Source organism: Cherax quadricarinatus, chromosome 15 (assembly GCF_038502225.1).
Source record: "Cherax quadricarinatus isolate ZL_2023a chromosome 15, ASM3850222v1, whole genome shotgun sequence".
NCBI classification, from domain to species: Eukaryota; Metazoa; Arthropoda; class Malacostraca; order Decapoda; family Parastacidae; genus Cherax; species Cherax quadricarinatus.
Window position 1 is genome coordinate 13,459,899 of NC_091306.1, and position 22,644 is coordinate 13,482,542.

At 49.2% G+C, this 22,644-nt stretch overlaps 1 protein-coding gene across 1 annotated transcript in view; it reads left to right on the forward strand.

Moving 5' to 3' along the window:
• The first annotated feature begins 17,432 nt into the window (after positions 1-17,432).
• Positions 17,433-22,644, forward strand: part of LOC128692155 (homeotic protein empty spiracles) — a 109,940-nt gene continuing 104,728 nt past the window's right edge. Inside the window, exon 1 of the mRNA XM_070085164.1 lies at positions 17,433-18,422. Within this exon, the coding sequence (XP_069941265.1) occupies positions 17,879-18,422 (544 nt within the window). The 5' untranslated portion in view covers positions 17,433-17,878. The remainder of the gene's footprint in view (positions 18,423-22,644) is intronic.

Below are 22,644 nucleotides of genomic sequence, written 5' to 3' on the forward strand. Positions count from 1 at the left end.
CACCAACACCAGCACCATCAGAACCACCAACACCAACACCAGCACCATCAGCAGCACCACCAACACCAAAACCAGCACCATCAGCAGCACCACCACTACCAACACCAGCACCATCAGCACCACCAACACCAACACCAGCACCATCAGCAGCACCACCACCACCAACACCAGCACCATCAGCAGCACCACCACTACCAACACCAGCACCATCAGCAGCACCACCACCACCAACACCAGCACCATCAGCAGCACCACCACCACCAACACCAGCACCATCAGAACCTCCACCACCACCAACACCAGCACCATCAGCAGCACCACCACCACCAACACCAGCACCATCAGCAGCAGCACCACAACCAACACCAGCACCATCAGCAGCACCACCACCACCAACACTAGCACCATCAGCAGCACCACCACCACCAACACTAGCACCATCAGCAGCACCACCAACACTAGCACCATCAGCAGCACCACCACCACCAACACTAGCACCATCAGCAGCACCACCACCACCAACACCACCTCCACCACCACCAACACTAGCACCATCAGCAGCACCACCACCACCAAAACTAGCACCATCAGCAGCACCACCACCACCAACACTAGCACCATCAGCAGCACCACCACCACCAACACCAGCACCATCAGCAGCACCACCACCACCAACACCACCACCATCAGCAGCACCACCACCACCAACACCAGCACCATCAGCAGCACCACCAACACCAGCACCATCAGCAGCACCACCACCACCAACACTAGCACCATCAGCAGCAGCACCACCACCAACACTAGCACCATCAGCAGCACCACCACCAACAACACTAGCACCATTAGCAGCACCACCACCACCAACACTAGCACCATCAGCAGCACCACCACCACCAACACCACCTCCACCACCACCAACACCAGCACCATCAGCAGAACCACCACCACCAACACTAGCACCATCAGCAGCACCACCACCACCAACACTAGCACCATCAGCAGCACCACCACCACCAACACCAGCACCATCAGCAGCACCACCACCAACACTAGCACCATCAGCAGCACCACCACCACCAACACCACCTCCACCACCACCAAAACCAGCACCATCAGCAGCACCACCAACACTAGCACCATCAGCAGCACCACCACCACCAACACCACCTCCACCACCACCAACACCAGCACCATCAGCAGCACCACCACCACCAACACCAGCACCATCAGCAGCACCACCAACACCAGCACCATCAGCAGCACCACCACCACCAACACCAGCACCATCAGCAGCACCACCACCACCAACACCAGCACCATCAGCACCTCCACCACCACCAACACCAGCACCATCAGCAGCACCACCAACACTAGCACCATCAGCAGCACCACCACAACCAACACCAGCACCATCAGCAGCACCACCACAACCAACACCAGCACCATCAGCAGCACCACCAGCACCAACACCAGGACCGTCAGCAGCACCACCACCTCCAACACCAGCACCATCAGCAGCAGCACCACCACCAACACCAGCACCATCAGCACCTCCACCAACACCAACACCAGCACCATCAGCAGCACCACCACCACCAACACCAGCACCATCAGAAGCACCACCACCACCAACACTAGCACCATCAGCAGCACCACCACCACCAACACTAGCACCCTCAGCAGCACCAATACCACCAACACTAGCACCATCAGCAGCACCACCACCACCAACACTAGCACCATCAGCAGCACCACCACCACCAACACTAGCACCCTCAGCAGCACCAATACCACCAACACTAGCACCATCAGCAGCACCACCACCACCAACACTAGCACCATCAGCAGCACCACCACCACCAACACTAGCACCATCAGCAGCACCACCACCACCAACACCACCTCCACCACCACCAACACCAGCACCATCAGCAGCACCACCACCACCAACACTAGCACCATCAGCAGCACCACCACCACCAACACTAGCACCATCAGCAGCACCACCACCACCAACACCAGCACCATCAGCAGCACCACCACCACCAACACCAGCACCATCAGCAGCACCACCACCACCAACACCAGCACCATCAGCAGCACCACCACCAACACTAGCACCATCAGCAGCACCACCACCACCAACACCACCTCCACCACCACCAACACCAGCACCATCAGCAGCACCACCACCACCAACACTAGCACCATCAGCAGCACCACCACCACCAACACCACCTCCACCACCACCAACACCAGCACCATCAGCAGCACCACCACCACCAACACCAGCACCATCAGCAGCACCACCAACACCAGCACCATCAGCAGCACCACCACCACCAACACCAGCACCATCAGCAGCACCACCACCACCAACACCAGCACCATCAGCACCTCCACCACCACCAACACCAGCACCATCAGCAGCACCACCAACACTAGCACCATCAGCAGCACCACCACAACCAACACCAGCACCATCAGCAGCACCACCACAACCAACACCAGCACCATCAGCAGCACCACCAGCACCAACACCAGGACCGTCAGCAGCACCACCACCTCCAACACCAGCACCATCAGCAGCAGCACCACCACCAACACCAGCACCATCAGCACCTCCACCAACACCAACACCAGCACCATCAGCAGCACCACCACCACCAACACCAGCACCATCAGAAGCACCACCACCACCAACACTAGCACCATCAGCAGCACCACCACCACCAACACTAGCACCCTCAGCAGCACCAATACCACCAACACTAGCACCATCAGCAGCACCACCACCACCAACACTAGCACCATCAGCAGCACCACCACCACCAACACTAGCACCATCAGCAGCACCACCACCACCAACACCACCTCCACCACCACCAACACCAGCACCATCAGCAGCACCACCACCACCAACACTAGCACCATCAGCAGCACCACCACCACCAACACTAGCACCATCAGCAGCACCACCACCACCAACACCAGCACCATCAGCAGCACCACCACCACCAACACCAGCACCATCAGCAACACCACCACCACCAACACCAGCACCATCAGCAGCACCACCAACACCAGCACCATCAGCAGCACCTCCACCACCAACACCAGCACCATCAGCAGCACCACCACCACCAACACTAGCACCATCAGCAGCAGCACCACCACCAACACTAGCACCATCAGCAGCACCACCACCACCAACACTAGCACAATCAGCAGCACCACCACCACCAACGCAAGCACCATCACCAGCACCACCACCACCAACACCAGCACCATCAGCAGCACCACCACCACCAGCACCATCAGCAGCACCAACACCAGCACCATCATCAGCACCACAACCACCACCAACACCAGCACCATCATCAGCACCACCACCACCAACACCAGCACCATCACCAGCACCACCACCACCAACACCAGCACCATCAGCAGCACCACCACCACCAGCACCATCAGCAGCACCAACACCAGCACCATCATCAGCACCACCACCACCACCAACACCAGCACCATCATCAGCACCACCACCAACACCAGCACCATCAGCAGCACCACCACCACCAACACCAGCACCATCAGCAGCACCACCACCAGCAGCACCATCAGCAGCACCAACACCAGCACCATCATCAGCACCACAACCACCACCAACACCAGCACCATCATCAGCACCACCACCACCAACACCAGCACCATCACCAGCACCACCACCACCAACACCAGCACCATCAGCAGCACCACCACCACCAGCACCATCAGCAGCACCAACACCAGCACCATCATCAGCACCACCACCACCACCAACACCAGCACCATCATCAGCACCACCACCAACACCAGCACCATCAGCAGCACCACCACCACCAACACCAGCACCATCAGCAGCACCACCACCACCAACACTAGCACCATCAGCAGCACCACCGCAACCAACACCAGCACCATCAGCACCACCACCAACACCAACACCAGCACCATCAGCAGCACCACCACCACCAACACCAGCACCATCAGCACCACCACCAACACCAACACCAGCACCATCAGCAGCACCACCACCACCAACACCAGCACCATCAGCAGCACCACCACCACCAGCACCATCAGCAGCACCAACACCAGCACCATCATCAGCACCACCACCACCACCAACACCAGCACCATCAGCAGCACCACCACCACCAACACCAGCACCATCAGCAGCACCACCACCACCAACACCAGCACCATCAGCACCACCACCAACACCAACACCAGCACCATCAGCACCACCACCACCACCAACACCAGCACCATCAGCACCACCACCACCACCAACACCAGCACCATCAGCACCACCACCAACACCAACACCAGCACCATCAGCACCACCACCACCACCAACACCAGCACCATCAGCACCACCACCACCACCAACACCAGCACCATCAGCACCACCACCACCACCAACACCAGCACCATCAGCACCACCACCACCACCAACACCAGCACCATCAGCACCACCACCAACACCAACACCAGCACCATCAGCACCACCACCACCACCAACATCAGCACCATCAGCACCACCACCACCACCAACACCAGCACCATCAGCACCACCACCACCAACACCAGCACCATCAGCACCACCACCACCACCAACACCAGCACCATCAGCAGCACCACCACCACCAACACTAGCACCATCAGCAGCACCACCGCAACCAACACCAGCACCATCAGCACCACCACCAACACCAACACCAGCACCATCAGCAGCACCACCACCACCAACACCACCACCATCAGCACCACCACCAACACCAACACCAGCACCATCAGCAGCACCACCACCACCAACACCAACACCATCAGCAGCACCACCACCACCAGCACCATCAGCAGCACCAACACCAGCACCATCATCAGCACCACCACCACCACCAACACCAGCACCATCATCAGCACCACCACCACCAACACCAGCACCATCAGCAGCATCACCACCACCAACACCAGCACCATCAGCACCACCACCAACACCAACACCAGCACCATCAGCACCACCACCACCACCAACACCAGCACCATCAGCACCACCACCACCACCAACACCAGCACCATCAGCACCACCACCAACACCAACACCAGCACCATCAGCACCACCACCACCACCAACACCAGCACTATCAGCACCACCACCACCACCAACACCAGCACCATCAGCACCACCACCACCACCAACACCAGCACCATCAGCACCACCACCACCACCAACACCAGCACCATCAGCACCACCACCAACACCAACACCAGCACCATCAGCACCACCACCACCACCAACACCAGCACCATCAGCACCACCACCACCACCAACACCAGCACCATCAGCACCACCACCACCACCAACACCAGCACCATCAGCACGACCACCAACACCAACACCAGCACCATCAGCACCACCACCACCACCAACACCAGCACCATCAGCACCACCACCAACACCAACACCAGCACCATCAGCACCACCACCACCACCAACACCAGCACCATCAGCACCTCCACCACCACCAACACGAGCACCATCAGCAGCACCACCACCATCACCATCACCACCACCACCATCACCACCACCACCACCACCACCATCACCACCACCACCACCACCACCACCAACACCAGCACCATCAGCACCACCACCATCACCAACACCAGCACCATCAGCACCACCACCAACACCAACACCAGCACCATCAGCACCACCACCACCACCAACACCAGCACCATCAGCACCACCACCACCACCAACACCAGCGCCATCAGCACCACCACCACCACCAACACCAGCACCATCAGCAGCACCACCACCACCAACACCAGCACCATCAGCACCACCACCACCACCAACACCAGCACCATCAGCAGCACCACCACCACCAACACCAGCACCATCAGCAGCACCACCACTATAATAATAATAGTGACAAGATCCACAGTGTATTTCTACCCTTTTTCTGTACGAGTTACAGGACGAGAACACCCAGTGTGCGGGTACCCTGCTTAGTTGAGAATACCCACACAGTGTGCGGGTACCCTGCTTAGCTGAGAATACCCACACAGTGTGCGGGTACCCTGCTTAGCTAAGAAGACCCACACAGTGTGCGGGTACCCTGCTTAGTTGAGAATACCCACACAGTGTGCGGGTACCCTGCTTAGCTGAGAATACCCACACAGTGTGCGGGGACCCTGCTTAGCTAAGAAGACCCACACAGTGTGCGGGTACCCTTCTTAGTTGAGAATACCCACACAGTGTGCGGGTACCCTGCTTAGCTGAGAAGACCCACACAGTGTGCGGGTACCCTGCTTAGCTGAGAAGACCCACACAGTGTGCGGGTACCCTGCTTAGCTGAGAAGACCCACACAGTGTGCGGGTACCCTGCTTAGCTGAGAAGACCCACACAGTGTGCGGGTACCCTGCTTAGCTGAGAAGACCAACACAGTGTGCGGGTATCCTGCTTAGCTGAGAAGACCCACACAGTGTGCGGGTACCCTGCTTAGCTGAGAAGACCCACAGAGTGTGCGGGTACCCTGCTTAGCTGAGAAGACCCCCACATTGTGCGGGTACCCTGCGTAGCTGAGAAGACCCACACAGTGTGCGGGTACCCTGCTTAGCTGAGAAGACCCACATAGTGTGCGGGTACCCTGCTTAGCTGAGAAGACCCACACAGTGTGCGGGTACCCTGCTTAGCTGAGAAGACCCACACAGTGTGCGGGTACCCTGCTTAGCTGAGAAGACCCACACAGTGTGCGGGTACCCTGATTAGCTGAGAAGACCCACACAGTGTGCGGGTACCCTGCTTAGCTGAGAAGACCCACACAGTGTGCGAGTACCCTGCTTAGCTGAGAATAACCACACAGTGTGCGGGGTACCCTGCTTAGCTGAGAATACCCACACAGTGTGCGGGTACCCTGCTTAGCTGAGAAGACCCACACAGTGTGCGGGTACCCTGCTTAGCTGAGAATACCCACACAGTGTGCGGGTACCCTGCTTAGCTGAGAAGACCCACACAGTGTGCGGGTACCCTGCTTAGCTGAGAAGACCCACACAGTGTGCGGGTACCCTGCTTAGCTGAGAAGACCCACACAGTGTGCGGGTACAATTCTTAGCTGAGAATACCCACACAGTGTGCGGGTGCCCTGCTTAGCTGAGAATACCCACACAGTGTGCGGGTACCCTGCTTAGTTGAGAATACCCACACAGAGTGCGGGTACCCTGCTTAGCTGAGAAGACCCACACAGTGTGCGGGTACCCTGCTTAGCTGAGAAGACCCACACAGTGTGCGGGTACCCTGCTTAGCTGAGAAGACCCACACAGTGTGCGGGTACTCTGCTTAGCTGAGAAGACCCACACAGTGTGCGGGTACCCTGCTTAGCTGAGAAGACCCACACAGTGTGCGGGTACCCTGCTTAGCTGAGAAGACCCACACAGTGTGCGGGTACCCTGCTTAGCTGAGAAGACCCACACAGTGTGCGGGTAACATGCTTATATGAGAAGACCCACACAGTGTGCGGGTACCCTGCTTAGCTGAGAAGACCCACACAGTGTGCGGGTACCCTGCTTAGCTGAGAAGACCCACACAGTGTGCGGGTACCCTGCTTAGCTGAGAAGACCCACACAGTGTGCGGGTACCCTGCTTAGCTGAGAAGACCCACACAGTGTGCGGGTACCCTGCTTAGCTGAGAATACCCACACAGTGTGCGGGTACCCTGCTTAGCTGAGAAGACCCACACAGTGTGCTGGTACCCTGCTTAGCTGAGAAGACCCACACAGTGTGCGGGTACCCTGCTTAGCTGAGAAGACCCACACAGTGTGCTGGTACCCTGCTTAGCTGAGAAGACCCACACAGTGTGCGGGTACCCTGCTTAGCTGAGAATACCCACACAGTGAGCGGGTACCCTGCTTAGCTGAGAAGACCCACACAGTGTGCGGGTACCCTGCTTAGCTGAGAAGACCCACTCAGTGTGCGGGTACACTTCTTAGCTGTGAATACCCACACAGTGTGCGGGTACCCTGCTTAGCTGAGAATACCCACACAGTGTGCGGGTACCCTGCTTAGCTGAGAATACCCACACAGTGTGCGTGTACCCTGCTTAGCTGAGAATACCCACACAGTGTGCGGGTACCCTGCTTAACTGAGAATACCCACACAGTGTGCGGGTACCCTGCTTAGCTGAGAATACCCACACAGTGTGCGTGTACCCTGCTTAACTGAGAAGGCCCACACAGTGTGCGGGTACCCTGCTTAGCTGAGAATACCCACACAGTGTGCGGGTACCCTGCTTAACTGAAAATACCCACACAGTGTGCGGGTACCCTGCTTAGCTGAGAATACCCACACAGTGTGCGGGTACCCTGCTTAACTGAGAAGACCCACACAGTGTGCGGGTACCCTGCTTAGCTGAGAATAACCACACAGTGTGCGGGTACCCTGCTTAGCTGAGAAGACCCACACTGTGTGCGGGTACCCTGCTTAGCTGAGAATACCCACACAGTGTGCAGGTACCCTGCTCAACTGTGAATACCCACAGAGTGTGCGGGTACCCTGCTTAGCTGAGAAGACCCACACAGTGTGCGGGTACCCTGCTTAGCTGAGAAGACCCACACAGTGTGCGGGTACCCTGCTTAGCTGAGAATACCCACACAGTGTGCGGGTACCCTGCTTAGCTGAGAAGACCCACACAATGTGCGGGTACCCTGCTTAGCTGAGAAGACCCACACAGTGTGCGGGTACCCTGCTTAACTGAGAATACCCACACAGTGTGCGGGTACCCTGCTTAGCTGAGAAGACCCACACAGTGTTCGGGTACCCTGCTTAACTGAGAATACCCACACAGTGTGCGGGTACCCTGCTTAACTGAGAATACCCACACAGTGTGCGTGTGCCCTGCTTAGCTGAGAAGACCCACTCAGTGTTCGGGTACCCTGCTTAGCTGAGAAGACCCACACAGTGTGCGGGTACCCTGCTTAACTGAGAATACCCACACAGTGTGCAGGAACCCTGCTTAGCTGAGAATACCCACACAGTGTGCGGGTACCCTGCTTAGCTGAGAAGACTCACACAGTGTACGGGTACCCTGCTTAGCTGAGAAGACTCACACAGTGTGCCGGTACCCTGCTTAGCTGAGAAGACCCACACAGTGTGCGGGTACCCTGCTTCGCTGAGAATACCCACACAGTGTGCGGGTACCCTGCTTAGCTGAGAATACCCACACAATGTGCGGGTACCCTGCTTAGCTGAGAAAACCCACACAGTGTGCGGGTACCCTGCTTAGCTGAGAAGACCCACACAATGTGCGGGTGCCCTGCTTAGCTGAGAAGACTCACACAGTGTGCGGGTACCCTGCTTATCTGAGAATACCCACACAGTGTGCGGGTACCCTGCTTATCTGAGAAGACCCACACAGTGTGCGGGTACCCTGCTTAGCTGAGAAGACCCACACAGTGTGCGGGTACCCTGCTTAGCTGAGAAGACCCACACAGTGTGCAAGTACCCTGCTTAGCTGAGAAGACCCACACAGTGTGCGGGTACCCTGCTTAGCTGAGAAGTTCCACACAGTGTGCGGGTACCCTGCTTAGCTGAGAAGACCCACACAGTGTGCGGGTACCCTGCTTAGCTGAGAAGACTCACACAGTGTGCGGGTACCCTGATTAGCTGAGAAGACCACACAGTGTGCGGGTACCCTTCTTAGCTGAGAAGACCCACACAGTGTGCGGGTACCTTGCTTAGCTGGGAAAACCCACACAGTGTGCGGGTACCCTGCTTAGCTAAGAAGACCCACACAGTGTGAGGGTACCCTGCTTAGCTGAGAAGACCCACACAGTGTGCCGGTACCATGCTTAGCTGAGAAGACCCACACAGTGTGCGGGTACCCTGCTTAGCTGAGAAGACCCACACAGTGTGCGAGTACTCTGCTTAGCTGAGAAGACCCACACAGTGTGCGGGTACCCTGCTTAGCTGAGAAGACCCACATAGTGTGCGGTACCCTGCTTAGCTGAGAAGACCCACACAGTGTGCGGGTACCCTGATTAGCTAAGAAGACCCACACAGTGTGCGGGTACCCTGCTTAGCTGAGAAGACCCACACAGTGTGCGGGTACCCTGCTTAGCTGAGAAGACCCACACAGTGTGCGGGTACCCTGCTTAGCTGAGAAGACCCACACAGTGTGCGGGTACCCTGCTTAGCTGAGAAGACCCACACAGTGTGCGGGTACCCTGCTTAGCTGAGAAGACCCACACAGTGTGCGGGTACCCTGCTTAGCTGAGAAGACCCACACAGTGTGAGGGTACCCTGCTTAGCTGAGAAGACCCACACAGTGTACGGGTACCCTGCTTTACTGAGAATACCCACACAGTGTGCCCGTACCTTGCTTTACTGAGAATACCCACACAGTGTGCGGGTACCCTGCTTAGCTGAGAAGACCCACACAGTGTGCGGGTACCCTGCTTAGCTAAGAAGACCCACACAGTGTGCGGGTACCCTGCTTAGGTGAGAAGACCCACACAGTATGCGGGTACCCTGCTTAGCTGAGAAGACCCACACAGTGTGGGGGTACCATGCTTAGCTGAGAAGACCCACACTGTGTGCGGGTACCCTGCTTAGCTGAGAAGACCCACACAGTGTGCGGGTACCCTGCTTAGCTGAGAAGACCCACACAGTGTACGGGTACCCTGCTTAACTGAGAATACCCACACAGTGTGCGGGTACCCTACTTAACTGAGAATACCCACACAGTGTGCGGGTACCCTGCTTAGCTGAGAAGACCCACACAGTGTGCGGGTACCCTGCTTAGCTAAGAAGACCCACGAAGTGTGCGGGTACCCTGCTTAGCTGAGAAGACCCACACAGTGTTCGGGTACCCTGCTTAGCTGAGAAGACCCACACAATGTGCGGGTACCCTGCTTAGCTGAGAATACCAACGCAGTGTGCGGGTACCCTGCTTAGCTGAGAAGACCCACACAGTGTGCGAGTACCCTGCTTAGCTGAGAAGACCCACACAGTGTGCGGGTACCCTGCTTAGCTGAGAAGACCCACACAGTGTGCGGGTACTCTACTTAACTGAGAATACCCACACAGTGTGCGGGTACCCTGCTTAGCTGAGAAGACCCACACAGTGTGCGGGTACCCTGCTTAGGTAAGAAGACCCACACAGTGTGCGGGTACCCTGCTTAGCTGAGAAGACCCACACAGTGTTCGGGTACCCTGCTTAGCTGAGAAGACCCACACAGTGTGCGGGTACCCTGCTTAGCTGAGAAGACCCACACAGTGTGCGGGTACCCTGATTGGCTGAACTCAATTCCGAGATGAACAGGGAAGTATAAGGAAGGAGATTAAAATCAAGGATGGTAGACTTACTGAAGGAAACATCGTGTGCGAAAGGGCAACAGAAGGGTAATTCAGAGACTGAGTGCTTGTCTGGGAAGAGGAAGAGGAGGAAGAGGTGGAAGATAAGGAGGAGGAGGAGGAACCCCCTAGTGCAGAGGGAAACTGGCAGTGATAAGAAGAGTATCACTGGGTACGAAGAAGGTGACAAGTGTCCTGCAGGGAAGTTCCCTGGTGCAGGCGAGGTGGCTCTAGATGCGAGGAACTGGATCTGTCCTCCCCTTCCTTGGGTCGAACCTGATTGTTTTCTATTTCCCCAGGCACTATATGACTCCCACTGGTATAGAACTTGTCCTTATAAACAAGAAGTAATATAATAATACTAGATATAATAATAACAGAATTATTATTATTATTATTATTATTATTATTATTATTATTATTATTATTATTATTCATTCATTCATTAAAGATATGCCGGTACTTCCGGCCCGGGTCTTCTCCAGATGGTGACCCGGCGGTGGCCCCCGGGGCGGGGGTGTCGATCGTCTTCTTCATTCTTCTATCTTCTCTCTTGGGCCCTCCGGTTGGAGGGTTATTATTATTATTATTATTATTATTATTATTATTATTTTTATTATTATTATTATTATTATTATTATTATTATTATTATTATTATTATTATTATTATTATTATTATTATTATTATTATTATTATTATTTTTACATAAGAAGAGGAGGAAGGCAGAGAGCAGGAAAGCTAATACTTTAAAAGTGAGAAGAGGAGGGGAAAGAGAGAGAGTTTTACAATGACACCGACAAATGCCAGATCAGAAGTAACAAAAACACCTACATAGCCACATCAGAAGGAAGACGACGGCTCAGTAACCTGGTTGAAAGAAGTCAGACGACAGCTTACTGAAAATGACGAAGAGGCTTGCCAGACAGTGAAAAGACAACTCTGAAGCGGCGTTCACTGTGGCAACTGAGCAAAAACGAAAAGATGAGGATGTAAGGTAGATCAACGGATACCGGAAAACATCCTCACATCAGGGAAAGACGTGATAAAACTTCTTGGAGAACCAAGTTTATCAAAAGCCATGGGACCTGGTGATATACCTCAACGGATTATGAAAGAAGGAAGAAGCACTGTGTGCATCACAAGCCAAAAATCTTCAACGTGTCTGACAACAGGTTACCAACCAGGAATAAGGAGACATTGAATGTTTTACCAACGTTGAAGCAAGGATACAGCTGGTAAGTAAGAAACATGTTCAACAGTTAGGTAGCATTATTTCGAAACGTTTCTCGTGCTCGTCAGTCGAGTAAAGTGGGGAGGCAGCAGAAGCAGTAGTCTCGTAAAGACTATACAATCAGTCCATCACCCTTGTATACCATTATCATATTCAAGGAAATAGTGCTGGAATATAGACCTTCATCTTTGACATGCATGTTATTCAACGTTTTAGAGAAGAAAACCAAAAGAAAATGATAGAATAGATGAGATTTGGACATCGAAGTGGCTAGTTTATTGTACACCCTTTATGCACTCTGTGGACGACAGCACAAGAGAATATGGATACACACATAGAAGGGCCCCAAACAGTTAACAGTACATCTGAATTTATATCTACAATTTGCCTTATCTGTTGCAAGCAAAGTTAGGACATTTGCTTTATATATCTAATATCCTATTTTTATTAAAAGAAGCCTTGACACATCACATTGGTTTATTGACCATAGATTACCTGGGAAATTATGAATTCATATACAAAAGTCAACCTTGGTTTAGAGAGGGAAAGCTGTCTAATGACCTGGTAGATTTTGACGAAAGGATGAAAGATAAATCAGTGAAGACGTAGGCTGATACTTTGCATATTTCTAGAACGTAAGAAGATATTCTATAGTGCACTATGCCCGAAATTGATCACAAACTTAGAATGGAAAGGCGGAGATAACGTCAAAACTGCTACAGTGAGTTGAGGTTAGGCTACGTTAGGTAAGGTTTGTCAGGAAACAGGACATGTGTTTCCTGACACGGGTCTTAATCATATGATGACCCGCAGCTGGAGCTTTTAGTCATCTAACTGAGGCGTTTCACTGGCTTACCGGTCCACCCCTTTAAAAGCTATGGTTATGATTTATAGCGAAGTGAGGAATACTTATGTCCTAAGGGAAATAAGACAGAGAGTGATGGCCAGGGAGAAGGTACATGGATGGGCAGAGGTGACAAGTGGGGTCCCACAGCAATCAGTGATGGGACCAGTTCTTTTCCAGAAGAGACACAATCATATATTTCACTGTTTTCAGAAGATGCTAAACTAATGAGAACACACTAAAGGACTGAAACAGGCTACAGGAAGGCTCACGCACATGGCTACTGCAATTCAACCACTGCGAATATGTTATAAATATCGGGAAGATGAAAGAGGCTGCAAACTATGGGCAAGGAGATAGTTCTTGGGGTAAACATAACATCTAGGATATTGCCAGGGTTCATACCAACATAACAGTGTCAGAAGCATATGCGAGCCAAGTAAACTTTACAATGGCTTTCAGGAACCTCAAGAAGGACTCATTCAGAGCCCTATACATAGTATGTGTTAAATATAAAAGAATGTGCACCTCCTGCTTGGACTCACACAAAATCAAGATTACAGTGAAACTTGAGAACGTTCAAAGATTTAACTAGAATGGTCCCAGAGTCGAGAGAACTAACCTATGATGAGAGGCTAAAGAAACTGTAAAGGAAATATAACAACAACGTACAAGATAGAAAACTTCATACATTAGACAGGCACAGACTCTGAAGGCGGGACTCGCGAACAAGTGGCGAAGCTGGCGGTTAAATACGCATGTAAATCACCAGGGATGTTAGGAAGTGCTTCTTCAGCCTGAGGGTGATCAGGAAGTGGAATATCTAATATGAGGAAGGAACAGTCACATACAGTTTTAGCAGAGATAATGCAAGGTCCACCAGGCAAGAAACTTGTGGAACCAGTCGAATGAGGTTAAGAAACGAGAATAGGAGCTGAGAATCGACCCCAACAGCTGCTAATAGGCAAGTACACACAGAAACACATACAGATACAAAGACACAGACACACAAACACGCACACACACACACACACACACACACACACACACACACACACACACACACACACACACACACACACACACACACACACACACACACACACACACACACACACACACACACACACACACACAAGGAACAAAACCATCTAGGAGATAACACCTCCACAACATTCTGGCTCACTGAGCCAACTTTCATTAAGTTAATCCACTTCTACCTCAAACTTTTTTTCCTACAGCATGCAAACTGTTACTTTCATAATGAAATTTGCGTCTTAGACAAACTTTTTATCACAGAACAACTTCGTTGAGAACAGTTCAGCATTTCTTTCATTTAAAAGTTCTCTCCTCTCTCTCTCTCTCTCTCTCTCTCTCTCTCTCTCTCTCTCTCTCTCTCTCTCTCTCTCTCTCTCTCTCTCTCTCTCTCTCTCTCTCTCTCTCATATATATATATTATTGTGATCACAAACGAGTGGTATTGATCAATAACAACACTGCACACTAGCCAAGGACTGGAACCCATGCTGCTTTGGCCTGCCTCATGGTGGGCGAAAACACATGACGCCCTAATTCACTGAACCATACGATCCTTAAGAGTAGGGCATCCAGCGGCACTGGATGTTGTACTTGCTACCCAAGGACACACGATGGTGTGGATACCTGGAGGTTACCTGGAGGTTATTCCGGGGATCAACGCCCCCGCGGCCCGGTCCATGACGAGGCCTCCCGATGGATCAGGGCCTGATCAACTAGGCTGTTACTGCTGGCCGCACGCAGTCCGACGTACGAGCCACAGCCCGGCTGATCCGGCGCTGACTTTAGGTATCTGTCCAGCTCTCTCTTGAAGGCAGCCAGGGGTTTATTGGCAATTCCCCTAATGCTTGATAGGAGGCTGTTGAACAGTTTTGGGCCCCGGACACTTATGGTGTTTTCTCTTAGTGTACCAATGGCGCCCCTACTTTTTATTGGCGGCATTTTGCATCGCCTGCCCAGTCTTTTACTTTCGTAGGGAGTGATTTCTGTGTGCAGATTTGGGACCATTCCTTCCAAGATTTTCCAAGTGTAGATTATGATATATCTCTCCCTCCTGCGTTCCAACGAGTACAAGTCAAGTGCTTTCAAGCGTTCCCAGTAGTTAAGGTGCTTGACAGAACTTATACGTGCAGTAAAGGATCTCTGTACACTCTCTAGATCTGCGATTTCACCTGCTTTGTATGGAGATGTTAATGTACAGGAGTATTCCAGCCTAGAGAGAACAAGTGATTTGAAAAGGATCATCATGGGCTTGGCATCTCTCGTTTTGAAAGTTCTCATTATCCATCCTATCATTTTCTTTGCACGTGCGATCGTGGCACTGTTGTGATCCTTGAAAGTGAGATCCTCAGACATTACTACTCCCAGGTCCCTTACATTATTTTTCCGCTCTATTGTATGGCCGGAGTCAGTAGTATACTCTGTTCTAGTTATTATCTCCTCCAGTTTTCCATAACGGAGTAGTTGGAATGACTCTAGGCTAATTTCATTCTAGTCCCTGTTTGGTGTACTAGTTATTGGTCACAATAATATAAAATACTGCTCGTTGAACTAGTACACCAAACAGGGACTAGAATGAAATTAGCCTAGAGTCATCCACACCATCGTGTGTCCTTGGGTAGCGAGTACAACATCCAGTTCTGCTTCCTCAGTCCAATACAGAAAAGAATGGTTGAAGATCAGAAGGAGTTTAAGGAAATCAATCCCTCAGCCTGGAGTCGATGTGATCAGTCCACCTTCTCCCGGCTTCAAAAGCCTTGTCGCTGTGCAGTGGTGGTGTAATGAAGCTACGTTGTGGTAGTGGTGGTGGTGATGTGGTGGTGGTGGTGGTGGTGGTGGTGGTGGAGGTGGTGATGGTGGTGTCACGAAGCCACCTTAGACGGTTTGTTAAGTATGAAGACCATCGCCTTCACGTGGCTCATAAATTAAGGCTGCATTTTCGAACAATTTAATCCCTGAAATAGGGATTAATGAAAACTTTCTGCTTAGTACACTAAGGAAAACAAAACACACACACACACACACACACCCAAACACACATTGAGAGATACACGCCTCTCTATGTATATACAGTTTTGAGAAGAAAATACAAACTCGCTTTGTTTCGCTTAGCAAATTACTGCTGCAGCACAAAGCACTTCAATTACTCAAAGACATATACAAATACGCACATCAAGGCAATGTTATTTTGCACTTTGCACACGTGTATTGAGAGTAAAACGTCTCATATATCAGACCTCTCTCATGCAACCACTAAAGTCATACACCTTCCTGGATATTAATTGGGAGTCATATGCATCTGTTGTTTATAAATCTTGTCAACTGGACAGACTTGTGAATATAAACGGAGTGACAGAACGAGTACGTAGTAAATAGAACGTTAGCTTCCCCTACCCTCCACCCTCCTTAGTCACTCCTAGAGGAAATGACTTTTAACTGCGTTTAAATGTTTTCTGGGGATCAGTCTCGGAAAAGAGCCTGGAGGAGCCTTAAGGACAAATTCTCGCTTTTACACTGAGGCTCCCTGACAATTTAAGTATTTTCTTCTCCAGTCCGATCCTTTATACATGGGTACATTGAGAGTGTGGATAAAATGTGCATTTAAACTCCATAACATTTATTGGCAGACAGAGTAGTTGCATTCATGAATATAATAAGTCTCTCCTTGTGAGAGTTAATGTTGAAATCTAAATTATAACCTCGGTACTAAACTGATGTTTTTAAGCCAGAAGGATATTCAACTTGATCCCTCTGTTGCATATCTAATAATGGTGTAATATCAAGCATCATATTGGTAATAATGTGCTGCTCGCTACCACTTACGTCAGCTCAGTGTCTGCCAGTGATAATATATCTCCCTGAGCGGCAGCCGCCTTAGCTGATGCTTCCTACATCACATCGTATCTTCCGTGGGATGGAAGCAGTTGCCTGCGCGTAGCTGGTTCCCCCTCCCCTTCCCCCTCCTCCTCCTCTCTCAATGTAAACAGCTACAACATTAGATGAGCATAAAACATACAAAGGAAGCTAGCTAGAGGTGTGGCAGAGTCAGAGGAGTACGTGTGTGTGTGTGTGTGGGAAGGGGCTGCCGCAGCCGTCACTATGCCCCGCCTCTAACACGCTACCAACGCGACCATTGGTGGTGTTGTCGGTGGTGTGGGAGGGCCGAGGCTGTGGGTGGGGTGAGCATCGGGAACCACACATGTGTGTCGGTGGCTGGGGAATACTGGAGTGGTGCAGCCTCGTGTTGCTCGGCTCACGTTACGTGGTGTACTGTGCTGTGGCGCGCGCCGGTTGCACGTGTTGAGTTAGCAGGCAAGCTGAGCGCCGTCTCCCGTTTCCTGTTTCACATGGGCGTCGGCTGAATGATGCCCTGCGACCCCCTGATGAAGCCAAAACTCGGCTTCTCCATCGAATCCCTGGTGGGCGGTAAGGTAGGCTCAGAGAGCCGTGGGTCCCCGCCGCTGGCCGACACCTGTAGCGATCGCGGTGTGTCCCCTCCCATCTGCATGCCTCCGTCGTCTCTATCTCCCGGACCACCAGCCTTCAGCGACCTAAGAGCGCCCCTGGCCATGAGGGCTCTCTTCGACGACAACAAACCATTACCCATCCAGCGACCGCAACCCATTAATGGCGCCGCGCAGAGGCTGTCGCAGGAAGTGAGCCTACCGCCATCCCTGCTGGCGGCGGCGAAGCTACCCACAGGCCTACACCCGGCCCTCTTGCCGCACCACCTGAACCTGGCGCTGCCGCAGCTGCAGGGACTGCATGGAGGGTTCCCGCCGCAGCTCAACCCACTGATGATGGGTGGCAGCGCCCCTGGCTTGGCCTCACACCTGCCCCGGGAGTACCCGCTATACCCCTGGCTCCTCTCCCGTCATGGTCGAGTCTTCCCTCACGGCCTCCCCAGTGAGTACCTCACAATTGTTAACCTTCAAGTCACTTCCCCGTCCCTCCCTTGAACCTCTCGGTCAGTGCTCCGTCCCATCTTTGTTACCCGCACTCACTACCTAAAACTGTCCTCAAATTCTCAAGTGAAGAAAGAGGAAGAAACCGCCTATTCACTGGAACTGTGCCTCTCATCACTAAAGTCCAGGGATCGAATACCCGGACTGAAAATAAAAAAAAAAAAGAATTCCAACGTAAATAACCCTTGTGCAGTAAATCGCTCCCCTCCCTCCCTTAAATGATTGAACAACCTTTGCTTGCTCCCGTGAGAGTAGCAATGTTTCTGTGAAAGGATGGTAGACGGCAACCATTCACAGGGAAGGTAACAATCTCCCGTCGCGTGAGTGTGATACGGAAGCCTGTTAAACATTATGAACTCTGGCAGGATTGTTTGTCATTTTCCTCAGACCTTTAAAAAAAGATGACGGAAATTCTTCACCCGTCTTCTTGCATTCAGTATTTGCGTGTCTTAATAGTTCTTATTCTCATAATGCTTCCTTTACAATTTATGAGGTGTGGTCTGAGACCGGCCGCGAGACCAGTAATTCCATTAACAGATGCAGCAACAAAGGTAAACAACAGATGCAACAGAAGCAAACAGTCGAAATGACAGAGGTAATCAGGTGTAACAAACAGAAGTAACAGAGGTAAATAACAACAACTGATACATAGGCAAACAATAGCGGTAACAAGTTAAAAACAGATGTAACAAAAGTAAACAAATTTACTAACATAACTAAACAACAGACATATGAAAGAGGTAAACAAAAGCTCTCCCCTGAGGCCTCAAATGGGTATCTATTTTATATGATAAGATACTCTTGTCTAAATTTATACCTCTGATGTCGTGAGGTGCTCTTGATCCAAGGAATTAGTGGCTGCCCCCTTTCTTCGTTGGATCAAACCTGATTGACCGCGTATTTTAAACGCGTTGAATATAATAATAATAATAATAATAATAATAATAATAATATTATTATTATTATTATTATTATTATTATTATTATTATTATTATTATTAAAAATAATAATAACAATAATAATAATAATAATAATAATAATAATAATAATAATAATAATAATAATAATAATAATAATAATAATAATAATTATAATAATATTCCTCGAGGTGTCATCAATGTATCTACATACATATCTTTTATTCGTGATTAATATTAACTATACCTCCGTCTATCCTTCGTCCCAGTCTATCACTTGTGCCATCATGTTCCTCATGGGAAATGTTTATTGCCAAATCCAATGAAAGTCTTTTTACTATCCCCCTCCCATCCCTCCTCCCATTCCTTCAATTCCCATCCCTCCTCCTCCCTACCCATCCCTCCCTCCCCCTCCCAATACCACCCTATCCTTGTGTCAACACTTAATATCACCCTCCCGCTCATTCCCTTCTCTCACTTCCTCTCTCCTCGGTCCTTTCCCCTCATCCCCTATTCTTCCCTCATGGGTCACAACCCCTCCCCTAAAATCCTCCCACCCCTGGACCCCCTCCCCACCGATCCTCCCACTCCACCTTTCCATTCGAGCGGTTTCAGGCTCAAGGGAGATGGGCCAATGAAGCAAGTAAGCTTGAGGAGGGAATGGATAAGTGGAGCTGGTAAGTTTAATTAAGGGGCAATGGGCAAGAGGAACAGGTAGGCCTAAGGGGAGGATTGGCTAGGAAAGAAGAGGTATATGTTATATACAGTAAGTCGGCGATAGGTTTTTGAAAACTGCGACTTTAAGCGAAATGGCGTATAATCAAAATAATTTTACCATAGGTTAATTGATATAAACATCAGCGGTGCACAGTGCACCTTTACCACTCACTGCAACTAAGTTAAATCAAGGAATAAATGTTTGCAAAGCAAAAATTGTAAAGAGCAACTCCTACCACCAGGTTGTTCAAAAACGACAGTGCAGACTCCTCACAGACAGTAGCCCCGGCGGGGAATCGATTTTTTTTCTGTTCAACGTTATAACGAAACGAGGCTGAGAGAATCGACGCCAAGTGAGGACTAACTGTATATATATATATATATATATATATATATATATATATATATATATATATATATATATATATATATATATATATATATATATATATATATATATATATATATATATATATATATATATATATATATATATATATATATATATATATATGTTGTGCCGAATAGGCATAACTTGCTATCTTGGCTTAAATAGCAACGCTCATCTTGCCACATAGGACAAGCGAAAATTTGTGTATGCAATAATTTCGCCAAAATCATTCTGAACCTAACGAAAAAAATATATTTCACTATGTTTGTTTAGTATTAAATTATTGTAAACAAATCTAAAATATATATAGTTGGGTTAGGCTAAAATAAATTGTTCTTCTTATAATAAGGTTAGGTAAGTTTTCTAAGATTCTTTTGGAGCAAAATTAAAAATTTTTACATCAAAATTAATGAAAAAATTATATGTTTAAACGTATAAGAGAAAATTTTAGAAAGGGCTTAATTTTAAATGAGTTCTTGCTAATTGACTAGTTTTACATATTCGGCACGACATATATATATATATATATATATATATATATATATATATATATATATATATATATATATATATATATATATATATATATATATATATATATATATATGCATATCGTGCCAAATATGTAAAATTTGCAATTTTGGCTTAAATAGCAACGTTCATCTTGCCATGTAAGACAAGTGAAAATTTGTGTATGCAATAATTTCGCAAAAATCACTCTGAACCTAACGAAAAAAAATATATTTTACTGTGTTTGTTTAGTATTAAATTATTGTAAACGTATCTAAAATATATTTAGTTGGATTAGGCTAAAATAAATTGCGCTTGTTATAATAAGGTTAGGTAAGTTTTCTAAGGTTCTTTTGGTACAAAATTTTTAATTTTTACATTAATATAAATGAAAAGAAAAATTAAAACGTATAAGAGAAAATTTTAGAAAGGACTTAATTTTAAGTAAGTTCTTGCTAATTGACCAATTTTACCTATTGGGCACGACATATATATATACGAAGAAATAAGCACCCGTTTGCATCATTTAGCACAAATGAAGGTGAGGGGCTCGACCCTCCGTTTACTAATCGTGAAACAGAAACGCTGCTCTTCCAGATAGATTTTTCTCTGTTACATTGCTTACGTAAACGTTAGCAAATATGCACTAACTCTAGTTTTTTTATGTCAATTAGTAGGAAAAGTGTGATTTTGATTAAAGACCATTTACTGAAGGTATGAGAGCGATAGTTCCTAAGAAACCATTTACTGACTGTATGAGAGAGGCTATTATTGCTTAAAAGCCATTTATTAAAGGTATGAGAGTCACTACCATTCTTTCAAAACCACTATTATTGAGAACATAATCGTGAATGTTGAATATTTTCTTAAAAACCTTCACATCTGTACCAGCCAATACGCTGGTGTGAGCACCATTCATAGCACAGGTGTAGAGGTACGTTGACCCGCGACAAGTGTGTGTGTTTGTGTGTGTGGGTGTGTGTATGTGTTCCTATCTTTGTTATTACCAGAGGTGAAGGGCGCTCGTAAAATGTTCAGCGGCTGATAAATATAACATTTATTCGAGCACCTGTTTGACTTCCAACTCAAATGAAAACGGCTTTTTTTTTTTTGAGCTAAAGTGTCGAAGGTACACTGGGCCGACCCTCAAGTGCTCGCACGACACCACTGTCAAACCTATTTCACGTATAACTACATATAACTCGTCAGGAGACAGTTCGAGTATTGCTGGGGATATATTTTCATTAGGCGCTAAACCCGTGTCGGTCAATCAGCGTGAGGAGCATGGCGTAAAGACTCTATAAACAAAACCAATTTATATTTACACAAATAACCCGAAAATAGGTGAACCAAAATTATGACAACGTTTCGGTCCGACTTGGATCATTAACTAGCCACACGAAGGTGATTTCTTTTTAAGTTTTAGAGTTTCGTGACCCCTAAACCAGGCGCAGCTCGACCTGACATCATGGTCAAAAATACATGAGGCGTAGGAAGTGTGACCGCCAGCGTCAATTACACTCTGATAAGTTTTACATTAAAATATTACCTTTACATGCTGACAGGCAATACTGAACACACCTTGATTCAGTTCTATGGTATCAAAAGTCTGTATGAATGTGATTTC